Source organism: Pinus tabuliformis, chromosome 6 (assembly GCF_031772625.1).
Source record: "Pinus tabuliformis cultivar Carrire ecotype Pingquan chromosome 6, CPIR1, whole genome shotgun sequence".
NCBI classification, from domain to species: domain Eukaryota; kingdom Viridiplantae; phylum Streptophyta; class Pinopsida; order Pinales; family Pinaceae; genus Pinus; species Pinus tabuliformis.
Window position 1 is genome coordinate 719,294,147 of NC_142292.1, and position 17,480 is coordinate 719,311,626.

Here is a 17,480-nt window from a genome sequence, read left to right on the forward strand (position 1 = left end):
AGATTCCATCTTACTGGAATTTTAATATTCGTTGCCATAGATGCTGATGAGAAGATGATATTTTCGTTCAATTCAAACACGAGATTAATGTCAGATATGCATGTGAGTTATCAGGTTAACCAGACGTGCCTAAATAATCCTTGTCAATGATTAATTGTCATTTTCCACAGACATGTTATTTGAATAAGCTTTTCTTCGGTTCATGGATGAGATGTAGACTCTTTGTGGGGTCATTGTATCATTTAAATACAAAATGTCTAGCCATTAAAACTATCGTCATATTCACTTGAATAAGTTGAAAGAAAATCGTTTATTTGAAAAGAAAAAGCTTTTGCTCAGTTCAAGAGTGAGATTTTGTTCTGTTCAAGAGTGAGTTGTGGACTCTTTCATGAGTCATTTAAATACAGGTTTTTTCTATTAGAATAACTTGAATAAGTTAAAAGGAGAAACATTTAGTTCAAGCATAAACATGTTGGATGAGGAATGCAAAGGTTTTTTTGACATATTTGTGGAGGTTTGTCGTTACACCGAAACCCTGAAGGTGTTGGTAAACCTTCCAAACCAGTAACTAGGATCTTCGGGGTGGAAATTATGGATTCGAGGATCCTCGGGGTGGAAATTATGGATTCCATAGAGGTGCAGTCATTCTTCCAACACCCCGGTTCCAAACCAGTAACTAGGATCCCCAAGGTGGAAATTACGGATTCCATAGAGGTGTGGTGATTCTTCCGACACTCCCCTCAAACGCAACTCGGGGGAATCGAACCTGGGTTCAAGCTCTCATACCATGTGGAGGTTTTCTGTTACACCAAAATCCGCAGGTGTTGGTAAACATTCCAAACCAGTGACTAGGATCCCCAGGGTGGAAATTACAGATTCCATTGAGGTGCAGTGATTCTTCCAACAATATTCTCTTTCCATCAACAACTTGTATTGAGTTAGAATTCCATGGCTATTTAGGATGGGAGAGCATTGTTGGTCATCTGCTGTGTTGGTTTGATATTGTTTTTTTGTCTTAAAATATAGTTGTCAATCTTTCTAGTGCCTTTTACAAGAGCTAGAATATTTGATTGTTGGTAACTTACTTCTAGATGTCATTAAAAAGTGTTGTTTCTCTGCGTCTTTGTTTAACTCTCATTTTGTTGCTTCCATTGAAGGAAAAGTTGAGTGGCTAGTTTTTTGGTTGTCTATTTTATTCTTCACGTGAATGTTTCACATGGTTTTTTGCACCAGTGGTAATTTGTTTGTCGAGAATTTTTTTTTTATATTTATGTTTTTATCATGTAACTTTAAAGTAACACAATCATTTTGAATGAAACAAGTTAAAATAGTTAAAATTTTGTATTTATAGTTTCCCTAGAATGGTATTGAATTTAGTTCTTTCACTTCTTTCCAATTATAAATGCTCACCAAAAACTAACTCTTACCTCCAACAAATGGATGGAAGAGAGAAAAAAAATTAAAGACAGGTGAAATATAAATGTGGAGTGAAATCCACTATAAGATGAAGTATAGAGAATGCGCTAAAAATTGTGTTTGATCATTGTATTATGTTTCAATGCAGAAGAATGGACTACCATATTCATGATCAACCATAATTTGACCATATTTGATCATAGTCAACCATGTTCAAATATGGTCAAGCAAGCTTAACCAAGGTCAAACATGGTCACAAAGTTTAGTCATGGTCAACCTTGTCATGTTGTAGGTTGATATGTAGCTCAAGGCGAGAGTTTCCTTCCACATTCCTCCCACTTATCCTATTGGCGTCCTTGCTAGTATAATATATGCCAACTAGTAGCTCAGGTGGTAGGTAGAAATCATTATTATCCTCCCCGCTATAGTTTCCTTACGATCATTTCCACATGAAAGATAACCAACTCAACTTAACACAAGTGAGTTTTCATAAATATAACTAACATCAATCTTTGTTCCATAAACCACCTAGAAATATATATATGTATTTTATATAAAATAAGTAGAATAGGTAAACCAGGCTTTAATGGTTAGAGTATATGTTTCCTCCAAAAAGGTCACATGTTCAAAACCAAAGGGAGGTAGAGTATCTATGCTTTAATAAACTTAGCAATCAAACAAAGGATTTGGTGATGAGTCCCTTGTCTCACAAACAAAATATTCTCATACACCAATTTGGTGTCTAACTTAACCATAATCTTAAAATTAAATAACAACAATAATAATATATAAATAAAATACCTCAAAGACGTAAATCATGCATTACCTAAAAAATATGGATAAAACCAAAACAACCTAATATCATATGATACAAACCCCCAAAACCAAAAGATTTGTAGTGTTGAGAATTAGTAGGAATTAAACAAAAGATTTGGTGATGAGTCCCTTGTTTACAAACAAAATAATCTCATACACCAATTTAGTGTCTAACTTAACTATAATCTTAAAATTAAATAATAATAATAAAATATAAATAAAATACCTAAAAACATAAACCATGCTTTGCAAAAAAAATATATGGATAAAACCAAAACCACCTGATATCGTATGATGCAAACCCCGAAAAGGAACAGATATATAGCGTTGAGAATTAGTCGGCTACGACATTCCAGAATTTGAAGGGCCAAAACCTAAACGTTAACCTTTTAGAATATAATTATTGACTTCGACAATCGAATCCCTAGGCATCCACTCATCCAGGGGTTTACCGAGACAATCCGTGTGAAATATTATTTTACATTCCCAATAAAATCCCAACGAATCTCATCCCATTCCTAATTTTGCTTGTTTTACGTTGTGAACTTAGTGTATCCGGTGGGGACAGCCTTTTGTGTCTTTACCAAATTTTATGTTATTATATGTTTTACATGTTTGTCTGTAACGTGATTTAAATCAATTAACTCATGTTATTATATGTGTGTAAGCTCGATATTATTTATAAAAATAACTCGTAACAAATTGGTACAGTGACCCACCTTAAAAAGACACCTATCTAGGTTCCAATATCTTAACTAGACTCAGTGAATGTCCAAAAGTCTTCCAAATTTTTTATGATTTTGAAACACGCCTTTGTAGCAGACCGCACATGATGAGATGGCGGGAGATCAGTGAATTCCCGGGAATAGTAAGTAATCTCGATATTATTTATAAAAATAACTCGTAACAAATTGGTACAGTGACCCACCTTAAAAAGACACCTATCTTAACTGAATGTCAAAAGTCTTCCAAATTTTTTATGATTTTGAAACACGCCTTTGTAGCAGACCGCACATGATGAGCTGGCGGAAGATTCGAAGATGCCTCCGCGTTCAATTATCGATATGAGCACAGTTCGGAATGCTCACACACGACGCTCATATTTATTGCAGACCAACTTTCTTGGGGGCTTGCATTCAGTCTTCTTCATTCCATTACCCTTCTTTGCGTCCGTACCCTTAACAGTAATCGTTGTCTGAACACATTATCGTGGACATCGCAATGGAGATGCAGCGCGTGACTAAATCTTATTTAATGGGCATACTTGCGGCTATGGCTATTCTTCCAATATTGTCTCAAGCTCGCTGTGATTACCCGGCCATATTTAATTTTGGGGATTCAACCTCCGACACGGGTTCCGTTCACTTTGTGTTCCCCTATAACGAGGCTGCGGAGGCTCCTCCCTATGGAGAAAAACACTTCGGCAAACCCACAGCCAGATACAGCGACGGAAGACTCTCCATAGATTTCTTCGGTACGTTATTTAATTCCAGTTACTATGTAATTTGATGTTGCTACTAATCTTTGTTTGCTACAACCCTAAAGGTACATTTGGTGACGAAATTATCAATGTTGCAGCCGAGGCACTGGGAATACCGTTTCTGAGTCCATATTTGCAGTCCGTGGGTTCAAATTTCGTGGGTGGAGCCAACTTTGCTGCGGCAGGTGCCGCTGCTCTTGATAACGATTCATTCATTGCTCCCATCCCCCTCAGTGTTCAGCTCAATCAGTTCAAGGTTTTCAAGCAACAGGTTCTCGCCACCATCAAGGCTAATGGTAAGTAGTATTTGTACGTAATCTAAATAGTAATAGCAATGGGTATTGAATCAAGAAGTGACGGAATGTTAATACAGGTTCTCTAAGCAATCTCCCAAGTGCTGAAGCGTTCAAGAGCGGGATATACATGATAGCCATCGGGGGAAACGACTTGAACTCCGGATACATGAATTTCAAACTCGACCCCACCCAGGTGAAAACTACCCTTCTTCCAAAGATTGCAGAGTCTATTGCAGGAGCTGTGCAAACTCTGTACAATGAGGGAGTGAGGACTTTTCTTGTGTGGGACGTTGGCCCTCAAGGGTGCGGGTCCTTGTGGCTCTCTTATTATCCCCATTCTCCCAACGACTTCGATGAGTATGGCTGCTCCATTTCCTACAACGACGCAGTTCTCCATTACAACATACTCCTCAGAGCTCAGCTCTCCTCCCTTCGCAATCAACTCAAAGACGCCACCATCATCTATGTCAATACATATGACATCGTCTACGATTTCTTCGCCAACCCCTCCAAATATGGTATTATACTGTACCCTTATCCCATTCTGTACTAACTATTTGTGTATATATTCCAAGTACCAGATCAAATTATGAATGAATGATGCAGTATACTCAACATTCAAAAATGCAGGGTTTAAGGCCACCACTGAAGCATGCTGTGGAGCTGGAGGCAAGTACAATTTCGATTACAACATATGGTGTGGATCCAGTGGAAACATCACTGGCCGCACTGTGAAGGCCGTGGCCTGCTCCGACCCAGACTCCTACGTCAGTTGGGATGGAGTCCACTGGACTGACGAGGCCAACAGAATCCTCACTAAACAAATTTTGAGTGGAGAATACTTTGAACCGTCCTTCCCCCTCGCTAGCGTCTGTGATCTCCAACCCCTATGATTCATTCTTTTCTTTCTTGTCGCGGGTTCCTTTACTCGATTGGTAGGTTTGATGTAGCAGCCCTGCACTTGTTTCGGAATAAAGAAGAAGAAGCTTCTCCGCATGCATTTTACCATTGAGATTATTCTAAGAACACCTAATACATAGAAATCACCCATTGAGTTATGACTCTTTAAATGAGAAGCCTTATTTTTAAGGGGAGTTTGATCATTGCAGTCTATGTACTCTATGTTTATCTTTACTCATAAAAAATTATTATTGCCGTATATGTACTTTCTTTTTATCTCTATCTATAAAAAATTATCATTGCAGTCTGTGTAATTTCCCTTTTTTCTCTCTCATAGGAAAAAAAATTGATATAAAAGAAGTTTTTTTTTTAATTCACTTTAGGCACAACTACATACTATGGCATTTATTTCTAGTCATAGAAAAACTATCATTGCAGTCTCCGTACTCTCTATTTATTTCTAGTCATAGAAAATTATCATTGCAGTCTGTGTACCCTCTTTTCTTCTCTCTCATAGAAGAAAAATTGACATTAAAAGAAAAAAACATTCTTGTTTTTTTTTAATTCCTATTTAGGCACAACCAACTCCAACTTTTTCATTTATAAGTGTACTCTCTATTTATCTGTAACCTTTTCACATTTTCATGAGAGGATTAACAAGTTAAAATAATTCCTAATTTTCTTTATTTTTAAATAATATTTATATCATGTCATTTATCACAAGATTTTTAAATCTTAATTTTCTTTGTTCTTATTTTATTTTTATATCTTGACATTTATCACAAGTTTTTTTTTAATTTTTTAACTTACAGTAATAAAAGTAAATCATGTGATATAGTCTTTTTGCTTGGGGTGTTATGGAAGAGATGTTATAATGCCATGTGTTGACCTAAAATAATTAATAATAAAACAGTTTGACTCAATAAAAATAAAATAAAAAAATAGATAAAAAATAAAATTAATAACTATAATTATAATTATAAGTCATTAATAAAAATAAAGTCATGTGATGTAGTCTTTTTCCTTATGGTGTTATAGAAGAAATATTGTAATGCCATGTCTTGATCTAAAATAATTAATAATTATAATTAACAATAAAACATTTTGATTCAATAAAAATAAAAATAAATTAGATAAAAAATAAAATTAATAACTATAATTATAATTATAAGCAATTAATAACTAAACTAGTTTAGATAGAAATTCTGGATCTACCAAGAATTATAATTAACAATAAAACATTTTGACTCAATAAAAATAAAAATAAATTAGATATAAAAAAAAGTTAATAACCATAATTATAATTATAAGGAATTAATAACTAAATTAGCTTAGATAGAAATTTTGGATCTACCAAGCACAGAGGGGATCAAACCTCTTTTCACTCTAAAAGAGGTTTTTACATAAGAAATTTGATCATTGTTGACAAGTGTAGATATGGGGTTAAACATATCTAGGCTAGTTTAATGGAGTTGTCTATATGTGAGATTTTATGGATTTTGTCTTGATTTGTATTGTTTAAGTTGGTTTTTTGAGTGTATATATAGATTCAACACCCTCAAAAATCATAGGGCACTTTGATAAAGTTCACATGTCAAACTTGTGATTTCAATAAATCTCTGGTGATTAAATAGATAAATAAAAAATAAAAAAATTCAAAATAAAATATAATATTAATATTAATATTTTACTATAATATTATAATAATATTATATTATTATTATATAATTATAATCATATACAAATATAATTACCATATTATCATAATAATATAATTAATATTATTATCATATTATTAGGAGTTTATATGATTATTATAATATTAATATAATAATATATGTTATTAAGAGTTTATATGATTATTATAATATTAATATAATAATATATAGAAATAATGTAATTGTTAATAATATATAGAAATAATGTAGTTGTTAATATTTATATAATTATTAATAAAGAACAATTATTTATTATTTATGATAATTAATACAAAATTAAACCTGGCAGGGTAATTACAGCGAGCATGAGACAGTATTGGAAGAATAGCCATCGCTCCAAGTATGCCCACTAAGAAATATTTGCTCCGGCGCTGCACCTCCGTTATGTATTCAAAAACAGGTCCAATTATTATGCGGCATTCGAGACCGGGTATGCAATGGACCACTAAAACGATAAATGCAGTTAGGAAAGAGAAACTCTTATGCAATGAACAATGGCGTGTGTGATGCCCATAAATATAATAATTATCGCGTTCCGATAAGTGTTCGGAGCCGACCTTCGTTGGATAGTGAACGTCGAGAGCATCTTCCAGTGCAGCCTCCGAATCATCACGGGGCGTCGGTTACGGTGGTGGGCTTAAAAATTGAATAAAGTTTGGAATCCTCGTCGACACCTGGACATTTTTCAGGTTTAAGTAATTTGAATCGAGTAATGTTTTTATTATTGGAATCTTGATATATTTTTTAATTATTTGAATAATATGTATATATAAATTAAATTAAATGCTTTAATTTATTTTTTTTGAAGTGTTAGAATTGTGTATATTTTATTAGTTGGGGTATGTTGAAAGTTAAATTTTCGTTTTTAATAACAGAGTGAGAGTCACTCAATGTAAGTGTTAATTTGATTTGTTATTTTTTAGTGTAATGATTTCCATTTGTATGTGGGTTTAATTGCCATGGAATGGATGGTTTAGAAGAAGATTTTCATATTAAATTTGTTTTAAATCTTAAATGTAAACTTATTTAATTATGTAAATGCAATTTTATATTTAATTTTAAATTAATAATAGCAAGAGAATGATTACAAACATGTAATTTATTAATAGAAAACAAAAATAAATTCATTACTGACATATTCAAACAAGAGGAAGAGGAATAGTTGCAACGCTCCATAGTTCTTGCCTCTTGTGTTATTTAATTGATTTTTTTGCATAAATCTTTTCGCACAATGGAAGCTATCTTCGTACTCTATATTTTCTTTTTGTCAGCTGCATTATTAAATGATAAATATTTTGGCATTAAAAGCTTTTATTGTTAACATTTGAGTAAGAAATTGACATATACAATATTATTGGTGACATTTTAAGTGTAAATTATTTTTGAATATGTTTCAAAGTATGCATATGTGTAGAAGGAGGAACTCTATTGTATGGAGAGGTCTGCATTTTGTCCACACATTTCTCTCAACCCATGGAAGTTTCGCACTGCTTGCTCCACACAATGACATCTACCCAACTTCTTTTGTGCACTTTATATCTGGACACACAACTCTATTGTGCAGAAAGGTATGCATTTCGTCCACATTTCTATCTCATCCCATGCTTGTTCTGCACTACTTTCTCTACACAACTTCTTTCATACACGCTATATGCCTTATTAGTGCCGTATATGTACTCTCTCTTTATCTCTATCTATAGAAAATTATCGTTGCAGTCTGTGTACTTTCCCTTTTTCTCTCTTAGAAAAAAAATTGATATAAAAGAAGTTTTTTCTTTTTTTTTAATTCACTTTAGGCACAACTACATATTATGGCATTTATTTCTAGCCATAGAAAAACTATCATTGCGGTCTGTGTACTCTTTATTCATCTTTAATCATAGAAAATTATCATTGCAGTCTGTATACCTTCTCTTCTTCTCTCTCATAGAAGAAAAATTGACAATTAAAAAAAAAAATCATTTTTTTTAATTCTTATTTAGGCACAACCAACTCCAACTTTTTCATTTATAAGTGTACTCTCTATTTATTTGTAACCCTTTCACATTTTCATGAGAGGATTAACAGGTTAAAATAATTCATAGTTTTCTTTATTTTTAAATAATATTTATATCATGTCATTTATCACAAGATTTTTAAATCTTAATTTTCTTTGTTCTTATTTTATTTTTATATCTTGACATTTATCACAAGTTTTTTTTTTTAATTTTTTAACTTATACTAATAACTATAATTATAATTATAAGCAATTAATAACTAAACTAGTTTAGATAGAAATTCTGGATCTACCAAGAATTATAGTTAACAATAAAACATTTTGACTCAATAAAAATAAAAATAAATTAGATATAAAAAAAGTTAATAACCATAATTATAATTATAAGGAATTAATAACTAAATTAGCTTAGATAGAAATTTTGGATCTACCAAGCACAGAGGGGATCAAACCTCTTTTCACTGTAAAAGAGGTTTTTACATAAGAAATTTGATCATTGTTGACAAGTGTAGATATGGAGTTAAACAGATCTAGGCTAGTTTAATGGAGTTGTCTATATGTGAGACTTGATGGATTTTGTCTTGATTTGTATTGTTTAAGTTAGTTTTTTGAGTGTGTATATATAGATTCAACACCCTCAAAAATCCTAGGACACTTTGATAAAGTTCACATGTCAAATTTGTGATTTCAATAAATCTGTGGTGATTAAATAGATAAATTAAAAAAAAAAATTCAAAATAAAATATAATATTAATATTAATATTTTACTATAATATTATAATAATATTATATTATTATTATATAATTATAATCATATACAAATATAATTACCATATTATCATAATAATATAATTAATATGATAATGATAATATAATTAATATCATTATGATATTATTAAGAGTTTATAAAATTATTATAATATTAATATAATAATATATAGAAATAATGTGGTTGTTAATATTTATATAGTTATTAATAAAGACTAATTATTTATTATTTATAATAATTAATACAAAATTAAACCTGGCAGGGTAATTACAGCGAGCATGAATTGGAAGAATAGCCATCGCTCCAAGTATGCCCACTAAGAAATATTTGCTCCGGCGCTGCACCTCCGTTATGTATTCAAAAACAGGTCCAATTATTATGCGGCATTCGAGACCGGGTATGCAATGGACCACTAAAACGATAAATGCAGTTAGGAAAGAGAAACTCTTATGCAATGAACAATGGCGTGTGTGATGCCCATAAATATAATAATTATCGCGTTCCGATAAGTGTTCGGAGCCGACCTTCGTTGGATAGTGAACGTCGAGAGCATCTTCCAGTGCAGCCTCCGAATCATCACGGGGCGTCGGTTACGGTGGTGGGCTTAAAATGGAATAAAGTTTGGAATCCTCGTCGACACCTGGACATTTTTCAGGTTTAAGTAATTTGAATCGAGTAACAATGACAAAGAAAGTTTCATAAAGAAAGCAAAACGGCCAGTCGCATAAGATTCAACGAGTCCTTATTTGTTATATAAAAGTGCTCTTCTCATACAACGCGTCATTATTTGTTATATAAAAGTGCTCTTCCTCACGAAATTCCAGTTGTATGAGATTCAAGTGGACATTATTTGTAATATAGAAGTATTTTTTCTCACCAATTTCATGTGCAGATTCTTGCAATGCATGTGCATAGACCAACTGAACCGGGTGGGCTGATAGAGATAGGTTATTCGCATTTTGTCTCAAGTAAATCTACCATGGATCCTCATGGACAGGTGAGGTCAGTGATAGGTGTAGAAATAAGCTTTAGACCGATCTTGTAAAGCCATAAATATCCCCGAATGACATTCTTGCACGCTATTGATCTATAGGGCCTAGGACTTGCATCACTACTTTGTTTATGGCCAGTTCTCCATTGAGATGCTCAAATAATCAAATTTAAATTTGTAATAACATTATATCATAAATGTTCATGTCAGATTGTGCGTGTTTTTTTGTCAAATCTCTGTCATGAGAGTGAAATGTTGGCAGTTATGGTAAATATAAGATCGGCTGGCGGGCTAATGTTACATGGTCAACCCACAATTTTAGATTCCATCTTACTGGAATTTTAATAATCGTGGCCATAGATGCAGATGAGAAGATGATATTTTAGTTCAATTCAAGCACGAGATTAATGTCAGATATGCATGTGAGTTATGAGGTTAACCAGACGTGCCTAAATAATCCTTGTTAATGTTTAATTATCATTTTCCACTGACATGTTATTTGAATAAGGTTTTCTTCAGTGCATGGGTGAGATGTAGACTCTTTGTGGGGTCACTGCATCATTTAAATACAAAATGTCTAGCCATTAAAACTATCGTCATATTCACTTGAATAAGTTGAAAGAAAATCGTTTATTTGAAAAGAAAACGCATTTGCTCAGTTCAAGAGTGAGATTTTGTTCTGTTCAAGAGTGACTTGTGGACTCTTTTATGCGTCATTGTGTCATTTAAATACAGGTTTTTTCTATTAAAATAACTTGAATAAGTTAAAAGGAGAAACATTAAGTTCAGTTTAGATGCAGTTTATTCTATTTTAATTTACTTTTGGAGGTTTGGTGCTGTGTGTATTTATTTAAGCCAATTAATTTTGGAAGTTTGGTAATGTGTTTATTTGTTTAAGTTTTTAATATTCTTTACGTGTAGTTGTTTATATTTTGATTTATCTTTAATTAATGACATAGTATTTAAGTATGGGGGATTTACGCAGTGCATTATATTAGATATCATTTTTGGGATTCAACTGCGTTAAGTAAGTCATTCAAACGTATGACCATTTTCATGAGAGGTAGTCGTAACTGACTAATTTCTCATGATTTTTGAATAGTTCACTTAGCACTCATTGCATCGGGTGATGCTCACAGGGGTGAAGAAGTGGGATTGAAACTAATGAAATGTGGAGAACGAATCACATAGCATCAATCATCACTTCTGGGGCTTGCACCCGGTAACCAGGACTTCCCAGGAGGTCACCCATCCCAGAACTCCTCTGGCTCAAGCGCGCTTAACTGTGGAGTTTTTCCCACAATCAAGCCCACTTAGCTTGCTACCCCATTTGCAAAACCTTAGCAAGTATTGTGCCTCATGAACCATTCAAGTAGAGATCCCTTGACTCTTTTTGAATTTAAGTATGGGGGATTTACGCAGTGCATTATATTAGATATCATTTTTGGGATTCAACTGCGTTAAGTAAGTCATTCAAACGTATGACCATTTTCATGAGAGGTAGTCGTAACTGACTAATTTCTCATGATTTTTGAATAGTTCACTTAGCACTCATTGCATCGGGTGATGCTCACAGGGGTGAAGAAGTGGGATTGAAACTAATGAAATGTGGAGAACGAATCACATAGCATCAATCATCACTTCTGGGGCTTGCACCCGGTAACCAGGACTTCCCAGGAGGTCACCCATCCCAGAACTCCTCTGGCTCAAGCGCGCTTAACTGTGGAGTTTTTCCCACAATCAAGCCCACTTAGCTTGCTACCCCATTTGCAAAACCTTAGCAAGTATTGTGCCTCATGAACCATTCAAGTAGAGATCCCTTGACTCTTTTTGAATTTAAGTATGGGGGATTTACGCAGTGCATTATATTAGATATCATTTTTGGGATTCAACTGCGTTAAGTAAGTCATTCAAACGTATGACCATTTTCATGAGAGGTAGTCGTAACTGACTAATTTCTCATGATTTTTGAATAGTTCACTTAGCACTCATTGCATCGGGTGATGCTCACAGGGGTGAAGAAGTGGGATTGAAACTAATGAAATGTGGAGAACGAATCACATAGCATCAATCATCACTTCTGGGGCTTGCACCCGGTAACCAGGACTTCCCAGGAGGTCACCCATCCCAGAACTCCTCTGGCTCAAGCGCGCTTAACTGTGGAGTTTTTCCCACAATCAAGCCCACTTAGCTTGCTACCCCATTTGCAAAACCTTAGCAAGTATTGTGCCTCATGAACCATTCAAGTAGAGATCCCTTGACTCTTTTTGAATTTAAGTATGGGGGATTTACGCAGTGCATTATATTAGATATCATTTTTGGGATTCAACTGCGTTAAGTAAGTCATTCAAACGTATGACCATTTTCATGAGAGGTAGTATTTAAATGTTTTATGTAATGTTTTTATTATTGGAATCTTGATATATTTTTTTAATTATTTGAATAATATGTATATATAAATTAAATTAAATGTTTTAATCTATTTTTTTGAAGCGTTAGAATTGTGTATATTTTGTTAGTTTGGGTATGTTGAAAGTTAAATTTTCTTTTTTAATAACAGATTGAGAGTCACTCAATGTAAATCTTAATTTGATTTGTTATTTTTTAGTGTAATGATTTCCATTTGTATGTGGGTTTAATTGCCATGGAATGGATGGTTTAGAAGAAGATTTTCATATTAAATTTGTTTTAAATCTGAAATGTAAACTTATTTAATTATGTAAATGCAATTTTATATTTAATTTTAAATTAATAATAGCAAGAGAACGATTACAAACATGTAATTTATTAATAGAAAACAAAAATAAATTCATTACTCACCACAATAAACTATACTGACATATTCAAACAAGAGGAAGAGGAATAGTTGCAACGCTCCATAGTTCTTGCCTCTTGTGTTATTTAATTGATTTTTTTGCATAAATCTTTTCGCACAGTGGAAGCTATCTTCGTACTCTATATTGCCTTTTTGTCAGTTGCATTATTAATTGATAAATATTTTGGCATTAAAAGCTTTTATTGTTAATATTTTAGTAAGAAATTGACATATACTATATTATTGGTGACATTTCAAGTGTAAATTATTTCTAAATATGTTTCAAAGTATGCATATGTGTAGAAGGAAGAACTCTATTGTATGGAGAGGTCTGTATTTTGTCCACACATTTCTCTCAACCCATGGAAATTCCACACTGCTTGCTCCACACAATGACGTCTACCCAACTTCTTTTGTGCACTTTATATCTCGACACACAACTCTATTGTGCGGAAAGGTATGCATTTCGTCCACATTTCTGTCTCATCCCATGCTTGTTCTGCACTGCTTTCTCTGCACAACTTCTTTCATACACGCTATATGCCTTCTTTCATACACGGTATATGCTTTCTCTACACAAATTCTTTCATACACGGTATATCTAGACATGCTTCTTCCACACATGCTCTAGGCTAGACTCCACTAGAGTGAATAGCTATTTTAGTAAATGATTGACGCATACAAATTTATTGCTAATCTTTTAATTGTAAATAATGATTATTTTTGTATTTTCAAATAATTCGAATAACTGCTTGTTTAGTCTCATGTGCGGGTATCTCCATACCTTGCACTAACTGCTAACATTATTGTTACTATTTTAGTTATAAATAATGCATATTATTTGTCAATTGAGTAAAAGTTGTGTGGAGTGCACACAATTTTGTGTACAAAAGCACATTTCGTTGAGCAAAAGATTTGTTTACAAGACATGCAGAAGTGCGAAGAATGTTCATTATGTGGAAGAAGATTTCAAGTTTTCATTGTGCGGATAATAACATTGTTAATGTTTATATTATTGATAATATTTTAATTTTAAATAATATATGCTATTGCTTTTAAGTGATTTCGTACAAAACCACATTAATATTGAATGTGGTTATAGTTGTGAGCATAAATTTCCCCCACGTTTTTCTCTCAGACCATGCTTGTTCTGCAATGTTTACTCCTCACAATGACACCTACACAACTTCCTCCACACACACTCTAGGCTAGACTCCACGAGAGTGAGTAGTTATTTTAGTAAGAAGTTGACATCTCATAAGTTATTGGTAATATTTTAATTGTAAATAATATTTATTTTTGTATTTTTGAATATTTCAAATATATATTTGTTTAGGCTCTTGTGCAAAAGTGCTTTATGTGCGAATGTTTGCACTCTGCTTAAACCCTTTTATTGGTAATATCGTTTCTAATACTTTAGTTATAGATAATGCATATTAGTAGCTATTAAAAGTTATGTAGAGTGCACACAATGTTGTGTATAATACCACACAGATAAAATACAGTCACTCAAAATATATATAATCTATTAATTGTTTACACACATATTTATACAATCAATAGTCTCAAGATAGGAATGCTATCTTAGACGTACAGTAGTGTGGTTGAGAGATTCTCTCAACCACACACTAAACTAGGAGAAACTAAATTCCTATTACATAGGAACAGACTCCTCAAATAGAAAAGTACAACCATAGACAAGTAGGAATTAATTATTTCCAACTCCCCCCCTTAATGACTACTTTTCATGATAGTCAAATCCACCATTATCAGAATTTCATGTACAAAACCTCCAAAAACATAATCTGCCGCCCTCGGACAGATCCACAACTTCTCTGATCCTACGGATCCCCTTGAAGGTGAATTGGCCTGATCCTGAACGAAAAACCCGCACCCATTGGCACGATTATTGGCCTAACAGACACGCCAGTTGGCCTTCCTGGCATTGCTGTTAGCGCGAAAAACGCCAATCCCCTTCTACTCAGAAAAAATCATCTGAGTCCGAGCCAGGTGTTCTGCAGTCCACCTGCTCCTACGAGCACAAAGCTCCCGTGTACACACTGCCACAAAGGCACGCTGACTCAACTCAGCCAAAGCTCAACACATCCACGAAGGCGAGCTTGTCAAGCAACATATTGACATCCACGATGCCAGCCACAAAGGCACCTCAAGCCACATAGGCGATTCAGCCACAAAGGCACTTCAGTCACAAAGACTATATAGATGGTTTCTGGCTCACCACCAACCATTCAGCCACAAAGGCAAGTTGGCCACAAAGGCACTTCAGTCACAAAGACTATATAGATGGTTTCTGGCTCACCACCAACCATTCAGCCACAAAGGCACTTCAGTCACAAAGACTATATAGATGGTTTCTGGCTCACCACCAACCCTCACATTTAGTGACAAAAGATGGTTTCAGGCTCACCACCAACCCTCACTTTCAGTGACAAAAGATGGTTTCAGGCTGACCATAAACCATTACAAAGTGGTTTTAAGATCACCACGAACTTTCAAATGCCTTTACAAGGCTTACATTCCATACTTCAACATTTGGAGTTTCTGGGTACATACAATGATTATTACAACATGCTAGGGAGTCTATTCCACACTAACTCAAACAAATCTACTTTGTTGTCCACCATAACCGTTGTTGCTACTCCTTTATCTCATCTGTTCACTGTTCACATCTTGGGCATCATTGTCAAATAAATTCTTGGAACTCCATGCTTATCCTGTCATTTGTTAGAGTCATGAATTCTAACAAAACAACTTTACCTACATTGAGTTAGCTAGGCTCAATAAGGCTCAATAATATTATGCATAATTCCAAGATATAAAAAATAAACTTTCAGGTTGACAAAATATCAAATTTCTCTATCTTTGCCCAAAGATGATTATTTCCCAATCATAACAGCAACTATTAGAGTCCAGAAATATCATGAATCATAACCAGTGATCTGCAATTGGCTGCCTGCTCGGCACACACCACCGGCCCGATCTCCTCCAATCCTGGAGTGTTCTTGGACCCAACAATCTTCTCCATGCTGGGCTGCCACTTCACAACCAATCCTCTGCCAACATAACCAGTCCACCGGTTCGACCGATCTGCTGTCATCTGCTCGGATCTCACTCTCCGAATCGCAGACACACATAAGTTGTTTCGTTCTGTCATCCTCGGATCTGTGTTAGGATTCAGCTCACTGCAATCCCAAACACCCTTGCATCGAAGAGACAAACAACTCCACATACCTGCTCCCAATCTTCATCCTGTCTTTGCTCATGGCGGCTTTGGAATCCTCTGCGCTCTCAAACTCAACAAAGGCATCCCCTGTTGCCTTCCCATCAGAGCGATACACAATATGAACACTCTCCTCAGAAACATTATAATCGCCGAAGAAATCAATAATGTCTTTCTTTGAGGCAGAAAATGGGAGGCCCCTCAGCTTCAATACACCTGTGTGCTCAACATCATCTTTATCATTATTCAGATCCTCCTGGTGCTGAGAGTTGTCATTATTATTACCCTTAAGCGAAGCACCGCTGCTCTGTTCTCGACGACGGTTGCCGTGGTCCTCCGAACTGACTTCTTCAGCAACAGCCCTGTAGTAGTCCAATTTCTGGGCACGAAATACCTCAACGTAGCGGTGCCCTATGTTCTGCCGGTCTTTCCGTAGCGCGAGGTCGGCCTGTAAGGGCAGGCCGAAGACCACGAAGGCGTCGCCAGAGAAGCGGCCCTGTTTCTTCACAAACAGAATATCTACGATGTCGAGCCCGACAAAGAAGTCGCTTATGTCGATTTCCCCGCAGTTAAACGGGAGCCCGCGGAGGCGCACCACCGGGAAGGGGCCGCCCGTTCAGCGCCCGGTGCTCCCATATCGTTGTCCCTGCAAGTAACCGCCGTAAGGAGAATGCGGTGGGTATTCCGACTGCAATCGCTGCCTCTTATACGATCCCTCATTGTATCCATCTGAGTAGCCACCGGCTCCCCTTCTGGGGAACATTTTTCTTTCCCGAGATTCGAACCTGCAAACCCTTCGCATGCTCACAACGCCTATCTCGCACGCACGGGCTAGAGGGCGTCGCTCCTTCTCTACTTCAACCCTCAAAACAAGTCAGATGCTCAAAATCCTTTGCAACTATGTGGAAAGAGTCGCTGAATAGCTCCAACTAGCGGGTCTTTGGCATTTTCAATGAGCTTCGAGAAGCCAATTACAAATCTGCTCTACACACACTAGTTTTGCTTGCACAATGCTTCAAACAGATGGTTCAGAAACACAGAC

At 34.9% G+C, this 17,480-nt stretch overlaps 2 protein-coding genes across 2 annotated transcripts; one reads left to right on the top strand and one right to left on the bottom strand.

The window, feature by feature from the left end:
* Window positions 1-3,355: 3,355 nt before the first annotated feature.
* LOC149260696 (GDSL esterase/lipase At4g01130-like) lies at window positions 3,356-5,109 on the top strand. The gene is made up of 4 exons (XM_089380520.1): window positions 3,356-3,706; window positions 3,811-4,008; window positions 4,086-4,526; window positions 4,639-5,109. Exons 1-4 carry the CDS (start codon window positions 3,454-3,456, stop codon window positions 4,899-4,901), a joined length of 1,155 nt encoding a protein of 384 aa, XP_089236646.1. The 5' UTR covers window positions 3,356-3,453; the 3' UTR covers window positions 4,902-5,109.
* An 11,288-nt stretch (window positions 5,110-16,397) lies between these two features.
* On the bottom strand, window positions 16,398-17,054 carry LOC149260697 (uncharacterized; the record flags this gene model as incomplete). Its single annotated transcript, XM_089460942.1, has 1 exon — window positions 16,398-17,054. A coding segment is annotated over one exon (657 nt), but the record flags the coding sequence as incomplete, so codon positions are not given.
* Between the last annotated feature and the right edge of the window lie 426 nt (window positions 17,055-17,480).